Source organism: Hesperophylax consimilis, chromosome 11 (genome assembly GCF_061612785.1).
Source record: "Hesperophylax consimilis isolate HC1 chromosome 11, BYU_Hcon_1.0, whole genome shotgun sequence".
Taxonomy (NCBI): Eukaryota; Metazoa; Arthropoda; class Insecta; order Trichoptera; family Limnephilidae; genus Hesperophylax; species Hesperophylax consimilis.
In genome coordinates this window covers 2,386,985-2,405,704 of record NC_142846.1, presented here as the reverse complement: position 1 = coordinate 2,405,704, position 18,720 = coordinate 2,386,985, and the positions used below count along the sequence as shown (strand labels likewise).

The 18,720-nt window shown below is 34.2% G+C and overlaps 1 protein-coding gene across 1 annotated transcript; it reads right to left on the bottom strand.

Moving 5' to 3' along the window:
* Window positions 1-7,184: 7,184 nt before the first annotated feature.
* On the bottom strand, window positions 7,185-16,612 carry Ddrgk1 (DDRGK domain containing 1). The gene is made up of 5 exons (XM_089636965.1): window positions 16,407-16,612; window positions 16,158-16,259; window positions 15,472-15,722; window positions 10,189-10,368; window positions 7,185-8,346 (listed from the first exon to the last, which is right to left on the bottom strand). The coding sequence occupies exons 1-5, from the start codon at window positions 16,504-16,506 to the stop codon at window positions 8,083-8,085; spliced, it is 897 nt and encodes a 298-aa protein (XP_089493091.1). The 5' UTR covers window positions 16,507-16,612; the 3' UTR covers window positions 7,185-8,082.
* Between the last annotated feature and the right edge of the window lie 2,108 nt (window positions 16,613-18,720).

The window sequence follows — 18,720 nt, the reverse complement described above, 5'->3', positions numbered from 1 at the left end:
TTAAGCTTATTCACACCGTATTATATGGATCAGTTTTAGAAACATATACTATCACATCACAATGTAGCGATTCTCAAGTGTGCTCATCGTTGTTTACTGGGGTAAGTAAATTATGAAACATTTGTAAAAGTGTCTTAACTAAATACTCTGAAACTAACTACGACTCTGCAAACAGAAGAAATTTACTTTGCCGAATTTGGACTTCGCAAATTAGTTCATAACGTGGCGAGTAATTTGCGCTCCCATGTAAAAATGTCTATTCATTCAAAAGCAGATTTTACTTTTAAGAAGTAAATGGTGATATTATAATGCGAGATGCCTATTTACTGTCAGATTGATTTATTGACGAATCACAGTCAGCTTCACTCCCTTCGTTCTTCAACAGTTGATTTTACCCCTCGCCATTATCTTCTCGTCTATTAATTCCTATGTATGTGATCTGTCTGCTTTTTTATTGCATCTTTTTTACCAGTAACCTTTCTTTTTAGTAACTTGTACAACAGTGTAAATGTTCTACCTACACTATTATTATATTCTACGCATCTCTAAATAGTATAAAACAAAGTCGTTATCCACGTGTGTCCATTTGCGCGCTTAGTTCTTCTAAACTATGCAACGTATTTTGATAGGATTTTAACTATCATTTATAGAATTTCTTCCGGAAGGTTTATATAAATAATACAGCAACTTACATTGCTAACGCTGGCTAAACCTTATGAGATACATCAATTTAATGTACTACGGAATTGTATATCTTAAAAACGCCTACAGAAAAGTCCACTATGTTAAATGTCTATCTCCCAAGGATAACCCCCAGCATCGTCGGGTACACGTCAGCTAGTCATTAATAATACTCAAAGATCATCCAGAAATTATCTAAAGAAGAAGTAAGGTGCTACAAACAATATGCCACACCACATCTGTAGAAGTGTTATCGGTACTGATTTGAATGAAATCTGATGTTGCCAATTTGCATAATACTAAGACTAATAATATAATAATAATACTACGTAAGACTCCTAGGTCCCAGACAGACTAGTGTAATTGATTGTTTAAGAAAGAATTTCGATATGTACATGATGTACACATATTAAACATCACCAGAGATGTGCAAAATGGGTACCCAAAACCATTTGAAATGCAAAATGGAAATGGGTCAAAACTTTTCCATTTGAAAATGCAAAATGCAAAATGGTTTTTAGAAAAGCATTTCAAATGCAAAATGCAAAATACCTTTTTTCAAAATGCAAAATGGTTTCTCAGGTCAAATAATTATAGAATTTTTAAGCAGTTTGTCATTTAATAATAGACATCAATGTAGAACAAACATATTACATGATGGTAAATCAAAAAATGCCACGACTACGGATTATGAACCACAAAAAATTTGCGCCTGACAAATGTTGCCAAAGTAAAAACATAGAAACTGCTATCTAACATTTAATATTACAGCGTCATGGCCCCATGTTCAGTATTTGAATCAGTATTTTTTGTAATGGTATCACTCAATTGCCAGGGCTCCTACCAGGGAGCAACTTGACATAAGTAAATTATCTCTCATAGCGAGGTTGAGGACCAACTGATATTTGGGGCTTATGAAAAAAAGATGAGTGGAGATAGTAGGAAGAATGTTGCAAAAAAGCATTTAAAATGGAAAATGCATTGAGAAAAGCATTTAAAATTCAAAATGCAAATTGGTTTTTAGTAAAGCATTTAAAATGCAAAATGGAAAATACCCATTTTGCATTTTGCATTTCCATTTGATATGGATTTATTTGAAATAAAGTACATCTCTGAACATAATATATGAAAATATTGGATCAATTTCACCTGGTTCTGTTAAGATAAAATTGACTTATGGAAGAAAGTATACACTCTGTAGCTTGACATTATACAAATGAAAAAACCTATGTAACCCTTTCTTAGATGCTTTCTTTTTTGATTACCTTATAATCCTTCCTCTGTACTGAAATTTAGTCTACATGTTTATTGTCTCGATGAAGGTTGAGATCAACCGAAACTGGTCGACGTTTATAACTCAAATAAAGTACCCCATAATATTAATAATACCTCCAACTTCTGACGTGTCCCATACATTCTGATGGTAACATACTACACCAACACCTCCTAGCGGCATGAATTGAGCATCTTGGTTTTCTTTCATACATTTTAATGGAATTTATGTGTATTTAATAAATTATTTATTTTCATTAATTATCATTTTAATTAGGATTAAATGAGATTAAAAGAATTTGGCATTCGCAGACTATAAAAATATTACCATTTGTTATTTCGGCTACTGGCATTATACCTAGCTCTCTCATTCAAAATTTAGGTGTATTAGATCTATCAAAAAATTTATATATATATAAAAAAATGCAAAAATCAGTCATTTTAAACACATGTAGGATTATGAAAGATTTTTTAAATATTTATGTTGAGGGATCAGTAGGATTTATATGTCCAGTTAAGAATTCTACCGAGCCAAACCCTCTGATATGAAAATATCTGGAGTCGGTGAATTATTTTCCCATTTGATCTATGGTGATTTGACGTGTTGTTCTTGTATTTATTATGCTTATATAATGCACTTGCATAATGTGGATTGACTAGATGATCATTTGTGGAAGGGTTTAGTTTTTCCTGTGGGGAAGATTTAACCCGGACATAAAGTCGGAAAAAAAAAAATAATAAAAATTGGGTAAGATTTTTGCTCATACGTAAAAAATATTAAAGCAGCTGTTAACTCTATCTTTGGTGGCTTAGAAATGTAATGAACTTTTTGTAGATTTCACTTTTTATGTAGTCAAGAACATTATATTTGCTACGATTTAACAGGTTCCATGATATTTCATCAAAATGACAATTAACCCTCAGGATCCGACCAACTACAGTAGCAGTTCAGTGAAATCGTGACTTCCTTCAGGTGCACTGCAATGTGCAGTGTGCAGAACTAGGTTTTAGAAGTTTTGAACATATTTTAATACTGTCAATGAAAATTCCTAAGTAAAATATTGATATTGTAGATGTCTGTCTATTATTTCATATACACGGTGTCCGGAAACTCGTAGTACAAGCGGGAAACTGGAGAATCTACACCACATGGGGAACCCAAAAAAACAAAGTTTTTTGATTTGAGCATTTTCAAAAAAAAAAAAAAAAAAACCAAAAAAAAATATTTTTCGGCTATTTTAGGGTTAAAGTTTTTTCTGGTGTTTAGGGTTGAATAACAGATGTTTTAACCCTGCAGAGCAGAAATATTTTATGATTACACCGGGTTAAATGAAGGGTGATTTCAAAATAATGCTTCAAATCCGAGTTTCTTCATTTGTTTTACTTTCAAATAGTTTTAATTAGTTGGGTACTTTGATCTTCAGTAATAATTTATAAGAATTTGATTAAAAAAAAAAAAAAAAAAATCAACTTCAAACTCGATTTACTCGATAACGAAAGCTCAAATAAAAAAAAAATATACTACAAAATCGACTCCAAATGTGATGTAGATTCACCAGTTTCCCGCTTGTACTACGAGTTTCCGGACACCCTGTATAATTTTCAATATTATATTTGGCTTTGATATATTTACAAAATATTACCCGGCTTCTAAGGGTTAAACACACCTTGTTGTAAAAAGTGAGATAGTTACCTATGTAACCTATTTTTTGTTTCATGATATTATATCACTTGTAGGTGCGTTGAACTGTCATTTTGATGAGATCAAGAGACCTGTCAACGTTTTTGACATCCTGAAAACGAGTTGGCGTGTTTTTGTTGTTTGTAATTATTTCATCCATATGCATAAAACCCACTATTTGGGACATTTTTATTGATTAAAAAACAAATTAAAAAGTGCAAAACACCGCCACTAAATAAATTCAATTTGCCGCCATTGAAAGGAATGTCAAAGTCAATATGCTACACTAGCACCTCTAGCGGCCAGAGTTGTTGATATTGCCCCTATTATTTAACTGGAGTTGGACGTATTATTAATATTACAGGATACTTGATAAAATTGACTACTTCAGGTACACACACACAGCTACAACACATTTCTATCGGTTTATCTCTTCAGTGCATGAAACATTTTGTTGAAATATCTGTTCATCCTTGTTTCACAAAGAACCATTAGTATTAAAAACTTGTGAAAAATCACCCACAGCAAGAAAAGTGGATTAAAAACCAAACAAAAAACATTTTATACTTATTTTGCATTTATTTTTTTATAAACAATAAATAATTTGATGGAAAAGCCATTGGGTTCCAACTGTAACTACATTTGCGCTTTTCTTTTCTGCACCAACTTTTAAAGGAATGCAAGGTTAAAACAAATTTGTATCAAAAACTCCCTATCACAGGTGTATAACCTCAATATCCTAATTATTCTCTCTTACTTTTAAACCGCTGTGTAAATATTATGCGGTTCCATGATAACTCGGCACAATGACAATTTAATACCTTTAAGTCATTAAAAGCGATGAAAAAAAACTAACCTATAAACCCAACCTACGTAACCTGTTTTTTGTTTCATCACTTTAAAGGTGTGTTGAGTTATCTGGTTACCGTATTAAGCAATGTATCAGGTCAGAATAGTTAAAAACTTATAACCTCGGCATAAATATATTTAACTGGGCATAAGGCCGGTTTAACTATGCCAATGCTGAGCCGGCGCATAATAATCTAATAAGTAAGACGGATGATGTTTAGCAAACTTTATTTACTAAACTTGTGGTGTTTCAAAAATTCAAACATGTAACATTGTCATCAAATAACTAATTAGCACCATTTTGTTTTTTTTTTTTGCTGATGCTGATTCTGGGTTCATGTCAGCTTAAGAACAATTTTCTATCAGCTAAAAAGCACAACTTTGCGATTTGTTACATTATGTAAGTATATTTATATAGCAAACTAGCTGACATGTATCCGTTCCTGGGGGGTTATCCTTAGAAGATAGACATTTGTTTTTGAAGCTTTATTTAGATGTAAGCAAATTTTTTCATACATCTAGTATTAAAAACATATAAAATACAAAATAAAATAACAAATAGAATCATAAAATTATAGGGAAAACGGAATAAACAGTATAACAAAAAGAAAAACAAGTTATACTTTTAAGATATACAATTGCATTGTACATTATTTTGATGTATCTCATAAGGTTTAGCCAGCGTTGGCAATGTAAGCGCCTAAATTTTTATTTATTTAAGACTTGACAACAATACATAGACTTTTCTCTGCTTTCTATAAATATAATATGCATGTATTATGTATATAAAAACCTTTCGGCAGAAATTCTCTAAATGATAGTGAAAACCCTATCAAAATCCGTTGCGTAGTTTAGAAGAACTAAGCACACAAACAGACAGACGCGGATAGTAATTTTGTTTTATACTATTTAGAAATAACATAACATTGTATAATAACTAATACAATGGGAATATTTACAACAACGGAAAAAAAATTAAATGCTAATGAACCAAATCCTCCAGATATGCGTTGCGTATTATTCTGTAATTATTGTTTTCTTCAATCTATTACGCGTTGCTAACGCTTAATCTTCTTGACATTGAAAAATATCCAGATTTCCATCAAACACAAAATAGGACCTGTGATTGTAACCAAAAAAACAGAAGCAGAATGCTAATTTGCTTTTAACTTAACTTCACCGCAGAATTGATCTATTTTCTTTTTCAGACCGTTTCCATATTCCAGGATATTGCGTATCGTGATGCCGTATTAGATTATATCATGCAAGGTATAATTACATCGTTCTACCTTATTCATTAAAGATTTAACCTAACTGTGTAATTTTTCTATCATAAGCAGAAAAATTTCAAAATTCAATACTGTCATAGAAAAGAACAATCATGGGAAAAAATTCGGTTTATGGGAGTCACTCGAATAACCGAAATTGAACTTGATTTAGACTAATTTAGGGCTGGGGAATCCGAATCTGTAAGAATTAGGTGGGGGTCGGCACTATTAACTGAGTTATAGGGTTTTGAAATTTCGTACGCGATACATAGGAACCATGTTTTATTTATCAATTATGACACATAAGAAAATCAAATTAGTGACTATTTATTAGTCTCACATTTCAGAAGTGCCAACCAAAAAATAAAAAGTGTTGCCATATAATAATAATATCAATGCATGGAAAATTCAGAAAATTAAATATCATTTGCCAGATTTGTAGTTTATTATTTAAAATCTTGTAAATATTAAAATTATATATATATAACCTAACCTAACTGTGATTTTCTATAACAAAAAAATGACCCTTTAATAACGCCCACTCGCGTCCCCTTTAGAGTTATATCCCAGTTTTCAAGTAGTTTGTGGGCTACGCTAGGTTTGTATAGACTGGTTTGTGATTTGATTCTAATACCTTTTTTCCATGTTATTTCCTGTTACAAAAAATTGCCCCTTTAATAACGTCTGCTCGCGTCCCCTTTAGAGTTACATCCCAGTTTTCAAATAGTGTGTGGGCTACGCTAGGTTTGTATAGACTGGTTTGTGATTTAATTCTAATACCTTTTTCCCATGTTCTTCTGCCTACTCTAACCCAAACTAAAAACCTAACCTATTTTGTAAAAAAATATTATTATTATATGGCAACACTTTTTATTTTTTGGTTGGCACTTCTGAAATGTGAGACTAATAAATCGTCACTAATTTGATTTTCTTATGTCATAATTGATAAATAAACCATGGTTTCTATGTATCGCGTACGAAATTTCAAAACCCTATAACTCAGTTAATAGTGCCGACCCCCACCTAATTCTTACAGATTCGGATTCCCCAGCCCTAAATTAGTCTAAATCAAGTTCAATTTCGGTTATTCGAGTGACTCCCATAAACCGAATTTTACCCCAATCATGTTTGAACATGTTCATTGAATTCAAACATCAAGTAATTTTAGGTTATTTTCATGACAGCTCGGCTGTTTTTCAACAGGTTTCCATTTGACATACCACTGTCCTAAGTAAATGAGCTGTAAATATAATGACTTTAAAGCTAACTTTCACAGGACAGTGCTTTGTCAGATGGAACCTTGTCATGAGGAACAATTTGAATTTTCAAACATTTTTCTTTTATGATATGAATGTTTAATTTTTAAATACACTAATGAATGGGGTAGGCTCCGAATGAGAACTATATTGTCTATGGTTGCACCTTTTTTGAGTTCCCTCTATCCTTATCGATGGTTGCGTGACATAGAACAATCGCACACATAAAATTGGAACCGTGAATATTGTGACGTCATATTGTTGCCTATCAATGAAAAACTCTGAAAGTCTATGAAATAAACTTTTAGAGTTTTTCATTGGTGTATAGTATAATAAGTAGGCTCCAAATGAGAATTTTACTGTCTATATATTGACATATCTACGGTTTTTTAGGAGAAATTTGTTTCATACTCGAAGATATCGATCTAGTGAGTGGTTTATTTATGGGCATATCTGTGGTTTGACTGGTCGTTGGCTGAGTTGACATTGCGTTTGGATCCCACCAAGGCGTAGTGTGTTCAATTCCTCAGCTGGCTGCGCTCCACCACAACACAAGCAACATTTTCCGCTTACTATAGGAATGTTTCTTTCTTTAAAAAAATAAAAATAAGAAAAAGTGAAGCAACTTGTTTCATACAAAAAGCATGTAGTTATCAATCTAGTGAGTGGTTTATTTATGGAAAAATTCTTTTTTTGAAACTTTCTTCAGGCAGGTAGGTACCATAATGTTTTTTTTTAAATGTGAATAAAAAAAAGTCGAAGTAAACACGGCCACCATCTTGAAAAGGAAACTGAATGTAAAAACAAATTTACAGTCAGACAAAATGCAAAACGGTTGAGTTAAACAGGGCTTTTATGTCATGCTATGCTCAGTCAACTAAGCTTAACAATTGTAATGTTATTATGCTTGTCAGCAAATTACAATATGATAAAAAGCTGAAACAGACATAGAATAGGAGTTTAATGGGGTCCTTTCAAATGTCAAAAAAACAAAATGGCACTGATTGGCCATCTGATGACAAATGTTACATTTGAATTTCATCAAATACCCTAACCCAAGTAATAGGTCTCAAACTCAATTTTGAACAGTGACCGGCACGAGGTTGATCAATTGGTTGCTACTTTCAACCAGATCGGTGATGGAGACGCGCCCCCTCTGCTTGATAAACTTGGCAACGTTCTCCAGCTCGTGCTGCGAGATGTAGATGAACTTCCCCCGGTCGTCCACCACTCCGGTGAGGTGGCCCTCGGCCTGGAGGGTGGTGATTCGGTCAATAGCAGCTTGTGTCTTCAGCTTGAAGTGGGCGGCCAAGTCTTCAATCACCACAACCTTATTTTGCTGTAATAAATAATTCATATACATAAAAAATTAATTATTATTTTTCGGAATAACTTATTGAGTAAAACCTCAAATTATAATATTTAAATATTGAAGACAATATTAGTGATTCTTAAACGCAAATCTGAAACAGAAAAATCAGAAAAGGAAACGGTCACATCTGGTCCCAGATGTGACCGTTTCCTTTTCTGATTTTTCTGTTTCAGATTTGCGTTTAAGAATCACTAATATTGTCTTCAATATTTAAAAAATTAATATTCAGTGTGCTAAGACCACTGACCATAAAAAGAATAAACATGCCCTAATGCAAAAATCTGAGTATCATTTCAACGAGCTGGATTCAAACTGTGTCACAATGATTTTGGCACCAGGAAAGTTCCAGCATTTCTTGAATAAACCACTACATCAGATGCATTCTGACCGAGAGCTCATTGAATAACCAGACCATGCGCAGAAAAGTGAAGTTTGCTAAAGTAAGTTAACATTTTACAGCGCAGTCCATTGTGGAACTTTGCTGCACAGGGTCTGAATGTTCATTTTTAACCGAACCGACTTTTTATTATCAAATCGGGTTGTGTAGCGCCGCGAAAATGAGTACAGTGAGTAAATTTTAACACGTTTGTAAAAGTGTCTAACTAAATACTGTAACAAAATATTCGATTTTGGAAACAAGCTGAACCGTTTTCGCCTAATCTCGCCCAACCACCAAATTGTAAAAAAGACTAGTAATTCGTAAGTCAATTTTTTTTTCTAAAGCTAAATAGTTATAATACAATGCGAGTTGCCCATAAACAATCAAATTCATTTGAAAGGAAGATGTACATGCAGGCGTTTGCATTCCATACAGACATTAAGCCCTGCACAATTTACCTTTTTCGCATTTAAATATCAAATAATGTTAAAGTTTATAAATCCAACAAATTTTTGAAATATGTAATTGCTTGGAAAAATTTTTGGATTGTATAAAGTTTAATATTATTTGTTATTTTAATGTAAATTGGGCGGGAATTAATGCCTTTATGGAATGCGTGCGCCTGTGTACATGCCACCTCACCGCTCCGCACAACTTGCTTTGTTCCCCTCAACGTTACGGGCCCATTTATGGTTTTAACCACTCAGAACATTAGAACGTCAAAAGACGTAAATATGATAATAGCGGTCAAGACATTAGAACGTCTTTTCACGTAAACGCGCGAGATTTTACAAAAATCGATTTATTTCCATCACTAGTATACGGATTGCCATGATTTAAAAAACAGAGTATCGATAATGAATAACGCTACGCGTCTGTATTCAAGAATATCTATGGAACGTAGAGGTGCATAATCTAAGCCGATTGAATCTGTCATCTTGTTCGTTCATAATTTATTGCGTTTCTAAATAATTTATTAAAAATATTTTAGTTTTGACGGTTAATATTTTGAGGTGACTAATAGTTTTTAATTATATTTCTTCAATATATAAAGTGTTATTTCTTTATGATACTCAGAAAAAAGTACATTTTTCCAGGCTTTGAAATAATGGTAAGCGATTTTTACATATTTTTGACGTTTTCAAAAAATGTATATTTAGAAACGCAAATATTTACGTATAACAACACAATGCGATAGTGGATTTCATAATCTTTCCAAAACATTTTTTAGAATGAGGCTACGTTTCCCAAAACGTGAGTTATGAAGCTTTTAGCAAAACTCGTAAATAACACAAAAATTATCACGTTTTGACAGTTCTCAAAGGAACACATGGTAAATAAAAGTCTTTGTCTGAGAGGTTAATACTGATGTGTTTACAAGTACGTAAAAGTGTTGATACATATATAAATAATTTATAGTTAAATCTTACTTTAATATATGTAACGAATTCTTGCAGCAAGTTCTTCTCAGTGTCGTCCTCGGCTTCCTCGTCGAACCCTTCTCCCTCCACCGAGAAGGCAGCCTTCATCTTCAAGTATTCTTCTTGTTCTCGCCTTTCTCTTTCTTCTATTTCCCTTTTCTCCTCTTCTTCACGCTTCAATTCCTCGGCCTGGAGAAGATACAAACAAATTAATAGATTCCATTGAAACAAATGTCAAAGGGTGAGAATAAAATTGTTACCGTGTGAGGAGGTTAATAAACGAATATCGGTGTACATACACTACTGCTACATTCACGAGGAGCTGTAGTAAATTCATCGAACTCAAGAAATCAATGTCCACCAGTACGCTGAGTTGTAGAATTCAACGGATGACGATCAGCGGCTGCCTATCAGCTGGATGGAGGAATTACCGCTAACGAAGCAGAGGGCGATGGAGTTTGGACTAAATTCTATGACACGCTAGCGAAACTCGTCAGCGTTAGTAGTGGGATGGGTATTTTTACTATATAAAGCATAATTTTAGCTCATGTAATTCTGTAGTCGAAGAGTTGATTTCATTCAGTCAATAAATACCCTCTAAGAGACGCGGTAGCGCGGTGGCTACTGATGTCAGCACAATTCCTCAGCAAATTACGAAGCCACAACCTGAGTACGACTCCTAAACGTGTAGAGAATTTCAACAACCCTTCTTGTAGTTCTGGTGCCCGCTTCTATCAGGGCAATCTTGACCTTATAGAATGCAGCCAGGAACAACCGGAACCACGCTAGTGCCAATCATGTAAGCTTTGAAACCATAAAGTGTGAAACGCAATATTCACCACGAACGAAACTACGAGATGAGGTGAGCTAAAATAGCTAGTCAGCTAAGCTTTTTATATCCGTATCGACCGGAAACGAAATACTATGAATTCTTCCATGACTTAGAACGATCAATCTCTGCAAGTTGTGTAACAACTCTACTGTTTGAAGGATGCGTATGCGTAGCGACGGGGGAGGCAGCTTAGCTTAGCTTGGTAGGTTAGCTCATAATGCTTAGCACTATATGCTCATGGTGGAAACGAAAGTATGAAAAAGACTCGTTACGATGCGAGCAAAGCTAAAGTAAGATAGCTTAGCTAAGTTCGCGGTGGATGTTGTGCTTAACATCTGCCTCCACTACCTCTTTCATCAAGCTTCTCCTGGATTATCAGTCGGACTATCCTATTAGCACTCCTCATGATGTGACCAACATAATGGAGTTTCTTTTTTTTATACATATTTTTTTATTTTTTATTTATTTATGTCTATTCTTGAATACACGTTTTACAAATTATTACAGTGGTTTATATTGCAGTACAGAGAAAAAAAAGTACAGAAAAAAGGTATAAAAAATGAAGAAAAAAGGTATAAAAAATGAAGAACATAGGTTGATTTAGGTAAAACTGTGTGTGTGTGTGATATTATATGTAACGTGAGCACCTCACTAGGAGAACCTGTGCTGAGGTGTTAACGTGTTTGTGGTTAAGGGTGACAGGTATTTATGTGTTGTGGTAGAAAGTTATTATTATTATTTTTTTTTTTTCACAGACATATATTGAAACATGAAAACACACTTTTATATGTGAGTGTATGAATTTGTGGATAATTCTTGATGAACGTGTATAATATTAAATTTTACTTGTTATATTTTGGTTATGTTTGGTTTGGAATTATAATCTTTTGAATAAAGTGAATATCTTGATTTTTTATCCAGGCTATGATATGTTTTTTGAGAAAGTTTGTAGATGTGTTTGTAGTCAATAATTGTTTCAAAGTAATGGGCATACTGTTAAAAAGTTTGGTTGCGTAGTATTGAAAGTGTCTTTGACCGTGTGTGGTGTGTGTTATTGGAATGCTCAGTGTTTTATTTGTTGAGGACCTGGTTTTTATTATGGCTTTTGCTTGATTTGTAATATGAAGATTATTATGGATGAGGTGTAGGAGAGCAGTTTTGGCGTAAAGTTGTCTTATTGACATGACGTCTAGTGTTTTGAAGATTTTGGTTGAGTCTGTGTAGAATGGTACTTGCAGTATGAGTTTTATTATTGCCTTTTGAACTTTTTGAATTGGGTCAATTGTTGTGTTTGTAGCGCTTCCCCAAGCTAATATTCCATAAGTGGCAATGGATTGACACAGTGCAAAATATATTGATCTGAGTATTGTTAGTGGGAAAATGTTTTTAATGGATTTTATTAGGTGTAAGACTCGTTTTAGTTTATTGGTAATAAAAGTAATGTGGTCAGTCCATTGTAAGTATGCATCAATAATAACTCCTAGGTACTTTATTTGTTTAACCCTTTCAATGTGTTCGCATTGGCAATTGGATGATGTTTGTTTACATTCATGCAAAAACAAGTCCAAGTTAGACGGAGGTTGACCTCTTTGTGTAATACTGTGTGTGATATATTTTGTTTTGACTGTGTTAACGGTAAGAGTATTTCTGTTTAGCCATTTTATGACAATAGACAAACTTTTTTCAGCTGTTATGAATAAATCTTTCCATGTGGCTGCTTGACACAGAAGAACTGTATCATCAGCGAAGGTCACGAGTTTACCATCAATTTCAATGTCACATAATTCGTTTATGTATATGAGGAATATTAATGGACCAAGGACACTCCCCTGTGGGACTCCGTATGTGATTAAGAGTGGTTCACTTGTCTTGTTATCAATTTTAACTTGTTGTGTTCTGTCAGACATGAAACTTTTCATTAATTCAAATTCTACTCCATTTATGCCAATGTTTTTTAGTTTCTTGAAAAGTTTTTTGTGCGAAATTGTATCGAAGGCTTTAGATAAGTCTAAATAGATTGAAATAACTTTTTTTTTGCATCTAAATTATGTGTAATAAACTCGGTTACAGTGGCAATTGCGTTTTCTGTGTTCCTATTTTTTCTAAAGCCATGTTGGTTAACTGAGAGTATTTGCATGTTTTCCAGATATTGTTGCAGCTGTTCTTTTATTGCTTTTTCAAGAATTTTTGACAATGTGTTTAATAGTGTGATGGGTCGAAAGTTGTTTACATTATTTTTAGGTCCTGATTTATGAATAGGAATAACCAAACCTTTTTTTAGGATGCTCGGAAAAATTCCTTCTTTCAGGCTAAGATTAATAACGTATGTTAGTGGAGTAAGTAGTTGTTGGCTTAGTGTAATTATTGTTTTAGAGTCTATTCCGTCGGGACCTGATGTTGTATTATTCTTTAGGGAATGTATTAATTTGTTGGTGTCTTCCAGAGTTACTCTATGTAATTTGAATAGACTGTCACTATTTTTGTGTGTGCACTGAGTCGGAATTTTTTGAGTTTCTTGATTATCGTTACTAGACGATTTTTGTTTTATATTTTCGGCTAGGCTAGCTCCGATATTTGTGTAATGTCTGTTTATGTAGTTCAGGATAAGTGTAGGATTTTTGTGGAAGTCGACTTCTTCGTCGTTGATAAGTATTTTTTTTATTTCATCATCTTTGTTTTTTTGTGTATTTGTACTTTCCCTCAGAATAGACCAAACGCTTTTCGGGTCAAAGTTAGCAGTTACCAGTTTGTTTCTGTAATATAATTCTTTGGCTTTTCGTATAATTAGAGAGCAAGTATTTCTGTACCTTTTATAGAAAGAGTTCAGAAAAGTATCATTTGGGTTGTATTTGACTTGTTTGTGCAGTTTGTCCCGTTTTTTAATGCTATTTATTATGCTTTGGGTAATCCATTTTTTGAGTCTTATTTTGCGGTGCGTGAAGGATTTGAATGTTTTTGTGGTGTTTTGAGTGATGAGCGTTTGTAGGTATGTAATAAAGTAATTCCAGGCTTCTTCAGTGTTGTTAATTTTTTTAAGGTGTTCCCACGTTTGGTTTTCTAGGCAATGTTTTAGGTTCACGTAGTCAGTTTCAAATTTTGTGATGTTGTTTTGAATTGTTGGGTTCAATGCCTGTGTGGTCAGTCCTATCATTGTTGTGTAGTGATCTGTGATTGTGGATTCGAAAACTACGCTACAGAATTTGTTTTTGGATTTGATCATTAAGTGATCTAAACATGATTCCGAGTCTCTGGTAACTCTGGTTGGAGTGTTGATGGCGCTTATTATGCCATGTTCCAGGAGCATCAGTTGGTATTCGATATTCTGGGGATGGCCTTGTGGGAGTATATTTATGTTTAGGTCACCAGTTACGATGATGTTTTTGAAGTGGGTAATTTTTTTTATGTGAGAGTCGAGAGCTATTAGAAAGGGTGTAATGTTGTGTGATGAAGGTGATCTGTAAATAGCGAGTATGCACGTATCTGGGTCAGCGATTATTTGTAAACAGTTTGAGTTTTCTAGGGTGAATTCTGAGACAGAGGCGTTAAGATTATCTTTTATGTAAACAACAACTCCATCATTTTGGTTTTTGTATTTTGTTGTGAAATATGAGGAGTAGTTTTTTTTGTATTTTACAGTAAAAGAGGTTGGGATCCAGCATTCTGTTAATATAATAATATTGAAGTCTATTTTAAAGGAGGACAATAGTATGTCTAGTTCGTCGTAGTTTTTGTTTAGGGATCTTATGTTTTGATTTAATATAGTAAGGGTGCCTGGGGTGCTAAATAAAGAATGGCATAGTTTTGTATTATTGGTTGAATAATGTGAGTGAGTGCTAGTTGAGTGGATAGTATTTAGTAATTCTGCCATATTAAATAATTAGCAATACATTTAATTTACTTGGATTCAGGTGGATTAGTCGTCTAAGTTTGTTATCCCATTTTTTTTAGGTCATTTTCGTGTTTTATTTGGATGATTTTATCCCCAGTTGCTTTGCGGACAAGCAATTTATTTGATTTAAACCACACGTATTGGTAGTGGGTTTCTTTAGCCGTCTGCTTAGTTTTCCATAGAAGTTCCTTAAAGTACGGTGACAGCACCTCGCTGATGAAAATGGGAGAATTTGAGTATATGGTTTTGGCCGCGTTTTTTTTTGAGAGCATATTTTTTTGAGAACATTGTAAGTACAGTTTCGAAATTTTTGGTCATTGAAGATCTTCTTAATTCGTCACCCTATTTGTCCAGGGTACTTTGAGGATGCGACTATTTACACAGCAACATTTCAAAAGCTTTAACCTTCTGTGAAAACCAAGTGGTATTTTTAAAAAAATTGCATATAAAGCGTGCAACAGAATTCGGCAACGTTATCACAATAATTGCCAACAGAACTCTTTTACACGCATCCAAAATAAATTCATGAATATTAGTTTGCACATTGAATCTAAAACGGCAAAAGAACTACCTTTTCTATTTCATTTTGTTTCTGTCTCTCTTCTTCTTTAAGCGCTTCTTTGGCTTTCCTCTCTTCGCGCATCTGCTCCTCCGCCTCGCGGGCCACTTTCCTCTCCGCCTTCAGCTCCATCTTGGCCCTCTTCTTGGCCCCGATCTTGGCGTCGGCAGCGAACATGTCTACATTTTCTTCTTCATCTTGCTGGTTCTCATTGTCCGAGTGGTTTTCGTCTTCAGCCGGAGTGTCTTGGCGCTGGCGGGCGGCTGCAATCGAAAATATCATAAACTTCAAAGAAATAATGATATAGAATAATACAGAAGAATTTGTTTTTGCATGTAAATAGTTGTTGGGCTAAATATTTCCCTAACTGCTTTACTTTTAATAGGCACAGAATATGTAAATTACACTTTGTCTTAACTTAATTACTATTAGATGGTAAAAGTTGCATTATAATTCCATTTTTAATTCAAAGTTCAAAATTTACATTATAAAATGATCCCTTTACCGCCATTTTGGACTTGTTTTGAATGGAGTGACACTTTTTTTAATCTAAATACGCATAAATTACGTAATTAAAACAAAATAAGAACCTATTTGTGCAATAGTTGCTTGTTGTAGTATTTGTTAAAACAAGGTGTAATTTCCATAATCTATTATCAATTTTGTCAATATGGATTATAAATAAATTGTGGGACTACCATTTGCTCTCATGCGAGCCCTTTGATTCCTGGCAGCCTGCTGTCTACCTCCTCCAGCTTGAGGGAGGGCGGCCTCTGGTTTCCTCGCATGTTGTTGTTCAGCTAAAAAAAATATGTAATTTTGAAACATGCAGTAATAATACAAATCACTAAATCAAGCCATAAAGCATTCGCAGGCCAGTATCAAGTAACTTAATATATTACATTGTGATATAGATTGGATCGTGGCTAAAAATACAAGAGGTTAACCTGGTTTAACGCTGAACGGGAAGAAAAACAATACGCCTCCCATTCCTAGAAGTAATAGCAATGTGATGATTGCGAGTATAATATTGATGTCGACATCCATTTTTAGGGTGGTCTTTAATCAACTTCGCAAATGAAATGTTTTGAACATCTGGAAATTCCGCTAACGTATGTCAAATCTTCCGTCAAAAGTCAAAACTTCATAACACATAGACAAAACATTTTTTTCTGTGAAGACCATAAATAAAGGTGTGTAGACAAAATAATTTTCAACCTACGAACCATAGACCATTCGAAAAAATAAATCGTACGTCTTCCGGATTTCACTCACTTGATTCGAGTTCTTTGAAAAATACTGCCATGCCTGTGTCACACACGCTATATAACGCGAGCGTTTTTTGATATACAATTTTTTTTTCTCGCTTATTCCATATCTGATGTATTGTGTAGTAGCTATAAAAACCTCCATCCGCCTTAGCAAGTGCTAGAGGGGTAGTGAGAGAGCGCTCATTTGTTTTACGTATCATTACATATAATTTGTTTGTGTCACATAATTTTGTGAAGAAATATGTTTGAAAGAATTAAAATTATGAAAACTCGCAGATTGAATACTCTTTTCCGACTTGACTTGATATTTTAAAAAGTGTTGATGGTATTATTGACAGCCCTGATTTATTAAGCCTTTAATATACCAACTTAAACTACTCGGTCAAATTATATTTTTAATTCCTATAGCAATATCAGGACTGAGTCATTAAGATATTCACTCGGACCTACTTACATGCAGTTATTAATAATTTCACAGAAATTGTAGAAGTGTTCAACTGCACGGAATAGAGTTACAAAAATGCTTAAGTAACATACCTCAATAATATTTACAATTAAATTCTTTCGATATATGAATTTTGTAAACAGGTTATCTTAACTTAAAATTGAACATGCTATGTTTGTAATTTGTTTTTGGGGTGTTATGCCGTGTTTCGCTAACTCCTTCTTTAGCCAACGTTTCGGACAACGTTGCAGGGCAAATGTGTGACAGGGCAGATGTGTCATACATTCATCATACAGATGATGGACATTGTGGCCGTGAAAATCTTAAATTATATTTTAACATGGTATTATTTGAGATTTTCACGGCCAAAAGTATTATAGTTAACATATTCATCACACACATGTTATAAAAAGATTACTATGTCCATTCTCGAGGGGGTGTAAGTTACAAATATAAATAAGTGACCATGTATGATGTATATTCTCGCTTCGATCTTACAAGGGAGTGAGTGGTTTAATTTATTCAAGAGAGAAAATTTATAAAAAATTTGTTTTACTTTGCTTTTACATTGATTACTAATTTATTTTTCGTCTTCACATAGAATAAAATATGATTTTTTTATTACCGTTTGATTTGTTATCGTAGTCAAAGCAATTGCGCAGTAAATAAATTTTTGAGGTAAAGCCTAAGACACATTATGCTTAACTCATCAACGCTTATTTATATACTCATCATACAGATTATATTGAGGTGTCATACTACGCTATAATCTTCCTCTCCCTAGGGCGAGAGAGGTGGTAAGATCAATTAGGGAGTTGCCGCAGAATATCATTTCTTTGTATGGTATCTGTCACAGCTGACAGCCGTGGGGTTGCGCGGTTGCACGTGCTAAATTGATCTCACTCCCTCTCCTGCCTACGGCAGTGGGTCGAATGATTTTCAAATATCGTTTGGTCAGCAGATTTCAATTTGGGAGGTGGGTTTGGGTACCACCATCCCGGGAACCATTTATTGAATAACCAACAACTCTACCATAGGTCCCCCAAGTGGTTTGCTATGTTTAGTGATTTAGCAGGGTTGCCCGGGTTCATCGGGTGAAGTGTGTTTAGGATGTGCCTGCTCTCCAGTTGCGTGACTTGCCGGATCGGGAGAGACTGGTTTGGGGAAATCCTTTGACCTATTCTACTTGTCTCTCTTGAACCATCGCCTTGCAGCGGGAAAAATAAATCATTCGTCCGTCACTCCTGAACACACTGATCCCTAGTTTACCTCTCATACCTTTTCCTTCCCACTGCTTCCTCTCATCCTTTCATTAAAAAGACCCTCCACACAGCATCCTCAAAAATGACATAGGTCCCGAGGGAAATTATTTTCCTCAGGGCCTCCTGTGTGGGGTTGATGTTTTTAAAAAAAGATTACGGCATATCGTCGTCGCCACGCCCACACTTATAAAACATCATCTGTCAGGTGTGACAGGTCTGCATGGGATTGTATGGCGAGCGATATAGTGTTATAAAAAACGCTTTGAAGCGTTTGGCGTAATGT